General features: G+C 46.9%; 1 protein-coding gene and 1 pseudogene across 1 annotated transcript; both read left to right on the forward strand.

The window, feature by feature from the left end:
* Nucleotides 1-4: 4 nt before the first annotated feature.
* On the forward strand, nucleotides 5-2119 carry LOC121166883 (zinc finger protein 585A; the record flags this gene model as incomplete). The annotated part of the gene is made up of 1 exon (XM_040996206.1): nucleotides 5-2119. A coding segment is annotated over one exon (1173 nt), but the record flags the coding sequence as incomplete, so codon positions are not given.
* LOC121166889 lies at nucleotides 1427-1529 on the forward strand (annotated as a pseudogene).
* Nucleotides 2120-6901: the final 4782 nt, after the last annotated feature.

Here is a 6901-nt window from a genome sequence, read left to right on the forward strand (position 1 = left end):
AGAGAAACCTTATGCATGCAGTGACTGTGGGAAAGCCTTTACCCAGAAGTCAGCACTCACAGTGCATCACAGAATTCACACGGGAGAAAAGTCATACGTGTGCATGCAGTGTGGCCTGGCCTTCATCCGGAGGACACACCTGATGGCACATAAAATAATTCATACAGGTGAAAAACCTTATAAGTGTGCTTACTGTGGGAAATTCTTTACTTCCAAGTCACAGCTTCATGTGCATAAGCGAATCCATACAGGAGAAAAGCCGTATGTGTGCAGTAAGTGTGGGAAGGCCTTCACAAACAGATCAAATCTCGTGACACATCAGAAGACTCATACAGGAGAGAAATCCTATGTATGTCCTAAGTGTGGGAAGGCCTTCACCCAGAGGTCAGATTTGATAACTCATCACAGAATCCACACTGGAGAGAAGCCTTATGAATGTGTTACCTGTGGAAAAGCCTTCACCCAGAAATCACACCTTAACATTCACCAGAAAATTCATACTGGAGAGAGACAGTATGAATGCCATGAGTGTGGGAAAGCTTTCAACCAGAAGTCAATCCTCATTGTGCATCAGAAGATTCACACGGGAGAGAAGCCCTACGTGTGCACCGAGTGTGGAAGGGCCTTCATTCGCAAGTCCAACTTTGTCACTCATCAGAGAATCCATACTGGAGAGAAACCTTATGAGTGTAGTGATTGTGGGAAATCCTTCACGTCCAAGTCTCAGCTCCTGGTACATCAGCCAATTCACACAGGAGAGAAACCCTATGTGTGTGCCGAGTGTGGGAAGGCCTTTAGTGGAAGGTCAAATCTCAGTAAACATCAGAAAACTCACACTGGAGAAAAGCCTTATTTCTGTTCTGAATGTGGGAAGACCTTCAGACAAAAATCAGAGTTGATTACACATCATAGAATTCATACTGGAGAGAAACCTTATGAGTGCACTGATTGTGCAAAATCTTTCACTAAGAAATCACAGCTCCAAGTACATCAGCGAATACACACTGGAGAGAAACCTTATGTGTGTGCTGAGTGTGGGAAAGCATTTACTGACAGATCCAATTTGAATAAACACCAGACAACACACACTGGTGACAAACCTTACAAGTGTGAAGTGTGTGGAAAAGGCTTTGTTCAGAAATCAGTGCTCAGTGTGCATCAGAGTATTCATATTTGAGACAAAGTGGGAAAAATGTTAATGAGGACGTGTGTATAATGTGAATCTAGTCATCAGACCACTGTATGTTATTAAGTAGACACATCTATATCAGTGTCACACTGAAGAGGAGGGCGACTGGGAAGATGCAGAGATGGAACTCCTAGCCCACTGCCGCCAGGCTCACTAAACCTTGGGACTTTCATACTGAGTAGGAGCTGAATCAGTTTGATGCCTTAATGAGAAATGCTATCTAAAATGTGATGGAAAATTGCTTCTCAGCCTTTTGGCTAAGATCAAATGAAGTATCTTCTTATCAGTTCAAAATATAATGCAATGCTATTAGAAGAATTTTTAGGGAAGATTACGTTAAATTGTTTAATCCTGTTTTCTGTGGAATAGGGATAGTGCCAATGAAGTAGTTAAAAAAATAATAACTCATATATATATTATGGTAAATTCAAAGTTCTGCGAGTTGATTCAAAACACATTGTTTTACAGTTGTCACTGTTTTTCATTGTTAACAGATTTGTACATATTCAGTCTATAATTGAATAATTCTTTTTAGGAAATACGTGTCTTTTTTTTTTTTTAAGGAAAACCTGTTTATATAGATGTGGAGCTGAGAATGTGTTAAACTTAAAATTTCCTTTATTACTCCCTGGGAGTATCTTTGAGTCTCATAAGAACTAATATTAAAACAGACTCAAACATACTGTGATTATCTGCGCGAGGTCCATTTTCATGCCAAACATTCTACAGGACCGGTTTTGCCAAGTGCCTGAAGCACATGAGTTTAGTGTCTGTGAGTGTCTTTGCATCCGTAATGCCCGCAGGAAGAGCACAGGTCATAATTCTACCTGTGTGCTTTCTACCTCGTGTCTAATGATAAACCCTCGGAATACTTTGCTACCTGACCCTAACAGGCTGCTTCAAAATTATAGCTGTTCTGCCTTCCTCTTCTATAATGTTCCATACCTGTAAGCATAAGGATAATGTGTACATTTGTTTGTGTATTCTAACAGTAGATCATTTTCATAGTATTCTTTACCACTTTGAGCCTGGGTACCTGCATGTGGGTGGGCATGGGACTCTCAGGGAACTGTCCCCTGTGAGCTTGTGGATGGGAATGTTGATGTGCTTATTCCTGGGCTGCTGCATTCTCACATGGGTTGAGGCATCAGAGCTGAGCCTCATGGCCTGGGTATATGCCTGTGTGTGTGTAAGGGGGAGAGAATGGAGCTTGTTCTGTGTTTCTGTTTTGCATAATTAACCAAGGGTAGTTTCTTGCAGTTCCTGTATGAGTTTCTTAGGGCTGGTGACCTTATATCCTATGGTATAGCTCACTGAAAGAACAGAGTACCCATGTCCTGTCCCAACATTAACTGCATAAACCTCCTAGGAACTCTGTTTAGACTGACAAAAAAAAGGGATGCAGATTCAAGAAGGTCCTGGTGATTCCATGGGCATCCCATAGAAAGAGAACAACAAACCTGGCCTTAGCTCCATGATCAAAGAGGAGAGGGACTTGGGGACAGGATGGTGTGTTCAGATGGTGGCCCCTTATGGCCAGTTCAGCAATTTCTCATTAGCTTTAGCAGATGACCTGGCAGCTGGGAGTTTGGTCCAGCCTAGATAGAAATTGCTTTTTTCCTCGGTCACTCTTAAGAACAAGACACATTTATCATTGGCTCCTAGACAAATGCTTGGGGAATCCTGCCTGAGAGAATTTTGTTTCCCATGCATATTTTTTAAAGATTTATTTTGTTTTCTTTTTATAAATTTTATTTTTTATAATGATTACATGGTGGATCAGGGTGGGAAGGATTGAGGTTTAGGGAAAATTGGGTGAACTCATTGCTTCCAAATTTGCTATTTCTTCTTGTTTCTGGGGAAAAGGGAGAGAAAAGAGGGGAAATTACAACTTTCTACCTGAACCCTATCAGATCCCCCATTTCTGGGACTCACAAACCCGGCCCCCACTGGGCCCAGGCTGGCATGGCTCACCTAACCTCAGTGTCCGCAATCTTTTTTTTTTTTAAAAGGATTTATTTTTATTATTTTTTTATTGGAAAGGCGGATGTACAGAGAGGAAGATCTTCCGTCCGATGATTCACTCCCCAAGTGAGCGCAACGGCCAATGCTATGCCAATCCGAAGCCAGGAGCCTCTTCCGGGTCTCCCACGCGGGTGCAGGGTCCCAAAGCTTTGGGCCATCCTTGAATGCTTTCCCCGGGCCACAGTCAGGGAGCTGGAAGGGAAGCGGGGCTGCCGGGATAGAACCGGTGCCCATTTGGGATCTCGGGCGTGCAAAGCGAGGACATTAACCACTTGCGCCACCACGCCAGGCCCAGTGTCCGCAATCTTATTGCGCAGCCTGGCCTGGTCCAGTCTGCCCCTGTTGCAGCTCCTTCTGGTGGGAGCTGCAGCCTATCCCAGCCCAATCTAATTGCTGTCCCAGTTCTAATGTGAACTGTCTGGTGTTTAATGATGTGGTGTCCTGGGTGTCACCACAGGACCAGGAGCTTGATGAGTGGAGATAGTGTAGTGGCTGCCCAAGGTGTGGGGCCAGGCTGCGTTGAGAGGCCTCTCTTGCCTTCTGCACAACACTGTAAATAAAAGCTTGGCCTCTGTCATAGCTCCTTAGTGATCTCTGGTGCAGTTTCTGCTTTCTTGAACCTACTTGGGATCCTCAGGTCTTGGGGGTCCCTCTTGTGGAGACCGGGGGACTCAAGGTGTGACATCCACACCAAGTAGAACTTTGGGCCATAGGATGCAAAGGTGAGATGAACCAGTGCACACTTTATTGAATTTTTCTGGGGCAACTTATACCAGTTTTTTGCAGGGCAAGCAGGTAGATAAAAGTTACTAGTTAACTAAACAATAGCATACAAGCTGCTCCAATGACAGATCATAAGCGCTCAAGGGAATAATCACCAGGTCTCAGGCAACAGGATAAGTAAACATGAGTTACCGGTAAACAAACAGGTCTAACTAGGGAAAGAATCTAACAGAGCTTTCTCTGTGTTGAGATACATTCAGGCTATAATTGCTAAAGAAAGAAATGATAGTGAAGACGCCTCCCACCTTCCCAGGCACGCTGTGCAGACACGGTGGTCCACAGTCTCAGCGGGAAGTTTGTTTCCTGCATAATTCTCAGGTTGCTGAGAGTGTCTGAAACTCGGTGTCCTCGGGTATTTGGTGGTCTGGGTCAGGGAGTGGATCTCCACAATTAATAAACCTCAACACTTAGGACCCCTGGAAGCACCCTCTGGCATGACAGTCTTGAAATTGACTGATGCTGGATTTTCTTTTTTTTTTTTTTAAGTAAGATTTGTTTATTTTTATTGGAAAGTTGGATTCAGAGAGGAGAAGAGACAGAGAGGAAGATCTTCTGTCCACTGATTCACTTCCCAAGTCGCCACAGTGACCAGAGCTGAACCCATCTGGAGCCAGGAGCTTTTCCAGGTCTCCCACATGGGTGCAGGGTCCCAAGGCTTTGGGCCGTCCTTGACTGCTTTCCCAGGCCACAAGCAGAGAGCTGGATGGGAAGCAGGGCAGCTGGAAAATGAACATGCCCACATGGGATCCCAGTGGACGCAAGGCAAGGACTTCAGCCACTAGGCTACTGCACTGGGCCTGGAATTATTTTTGTTAAAGATTTATTTATATGAAGGAGTTAATAGAGGAGAAAAAGGTCTTCCATCTGCTGGCTTACTTGGGCTTGGTCATGCTCAAGCCGGGAGCCAGAAGCTTCTCCAGTCTCCCACTTGGGCGGCAGGGTCCTGGGCCATCCTTCACTACTTTTCCCATGGTATTAGCATGGAGCTGGATTGGAAGTGGAACAGCTGGGATTTGGATGGGCACCCATATAGGATGCCAGTGTGACAGGTGGTGGCTTTACTCACTCTCCCATAGTGTTCACCCTCATATTCTAGACCTTAATTGCTTTTTTGCCACCTCACCTCCTGGAATCTCAGTGTAGGTGGGATCCTTGTGAACACTAATGTGTATACACTTTAATAGCACTCCTGTCAACACTGCCCTGAATGTGCCTGTACTAACCAGGGGATTAGGTCCTGGCCTGGTGCCTGCTGGCCCTGAGTCTGAGGGTCACTGAGTTCACAGTTGCCGGATGCAGTGGTCTCCAGGTTGTACACTGGCCACATCCTGGTCTTACCTGGCTTCATCTCGGTGATCCTCAGATTGCATGACCTGGGGACCACTGTGTCCTAATGTGGAGCGTATGTGTGTGTCCTCACCTGGGACGGTGATAGTCTTCTGAGAGCACAGGAGGTTACTGGAGGTGGGGAGGCAGCAGCATTGGTGGAGTCCGGCCGACTGTGATCTTAGAGTCAGAATTACTTTATGAAAAGGCTTGTGACCTTCTCTGAAGAGTGAGCCCTTGTCATTGGCAGCAGGGGAATCCCTCCACCATGTGCTTGGACTCAGCCTTGTTCTAGGGGCTCAGGCTGGCACTGTGCCCCAAGCATGAGTGGCTTGGGTGAGGGTGAGTGAGCCCAGTGCCTAGTCTGCCTCACTCCTGGGCATGCTGTGCCAGGGTGTGGAATGTTCATAAAGTCTGGGGTCTCTGTGTATCTGCTGGGGGTTATGAGTTGGGCCTGAGGCCCAGGGTCAAGTTGCTGAAAGAACACAGCACCAGCATCCCAACTCCAACCACACAACCTTGTCGAGATTGCATTTAGACCTACAGAGGATGAACATACAGATCAAAGAAGGTGCTCGGCATACTATTTCCATCCCCTCTGTCAAGGTAACCATAACAGCATGAGCAAGAGGAGATGAGGGAGAAGATGGACCCTCAGGTCACCCTGCTAGGCTGGGCGGCTTCTTACTACCAGTACCAGCATTTCCTGACTGCTCCATCATTCTTCCATTTGAAATTAGATTGTTTTTTCTCAGTGGAACTAGTAACTCTTGAACAAGATGGCTTTCTCAAATGCTCAAGAACCCAACGGCTTGGTAGTTCCAGTCCCTGTGTCTTCTTCATACATCTTGATGGCTGTGCAGGGGAGCCCTGGGGGTGCTGGATCTCCTTGTGTACGCTGTGGTCCCTGGCAGCTCTTGGTCTCAGTGCCCCATCACAGCGAGGCCCCTTAGGACTAGGTGCAGGATGGAGTGTTTTGGAGTATGTTGTAACCTTCATCTGGTCAGAAATGGTGTCTTTCATTTCCTACTTCCTGCTAGTCTGTGTGACTGCATCCCTGTGCTGAATGTCCTGGTTTCCAGTGTTTTCACTGCGAGGCTGGGTGAGTGGAAGTGGGGCGGTGGCCATGTCACATGAAGGTGCAGCTGTCCTTTCCCTGGCCTCCCTCCCAAGCAGAATCCTAATGACTTGGTGTGGCCCCCAGCACATGTCCAGGGGTGGCTCCAGGGTTGTGTTGGGCTTTCAGTGGGAAGGGTCATCCTCACTGGTCCTGGGAAGTCCCACTGAGTGTCACTGGATCCCACCCCTGCTCCGTTTGCTCACCCCAATTTAGTTCTGTATGTGGCCTGTCTGACAATGACAGTGCTTTATACTCTGATGGCACTGGCCTCAGCATTCTCCCAGAGCGCTTCACTGAGTGACTGGCTTCTGGAATTACACCCGGCGCCGGCTAGGCCCACGTCAAAGGAGGTCCCAGACCCACAGTGAGTGAATCTTCACTGTGTATTGGATCTGGAGGGTTGAGCAGGCCCATTCCCGCCTTAGACGATTTCACAGCAGCCATCATTGTACCCACTT

The sequence above is a fragment of the Ochotona curzoniae genome, unplaced genomic scaffold (genome assembly GCF_017591425.1).
Source record: "Ochotona curzoniae isolate NIBS_2020 unplaced genomic scaffold, NIBS_Ocur_1.0 patch258, whole genome shotgun sequence".
In the NCBI taxonomy this organism is placed as follows: Eukaryota; Metazoa; Chordata; class Mammalia; order Lagomorpha; family Ochotonidae; genus Ochotona; species Ochotona curzoniae.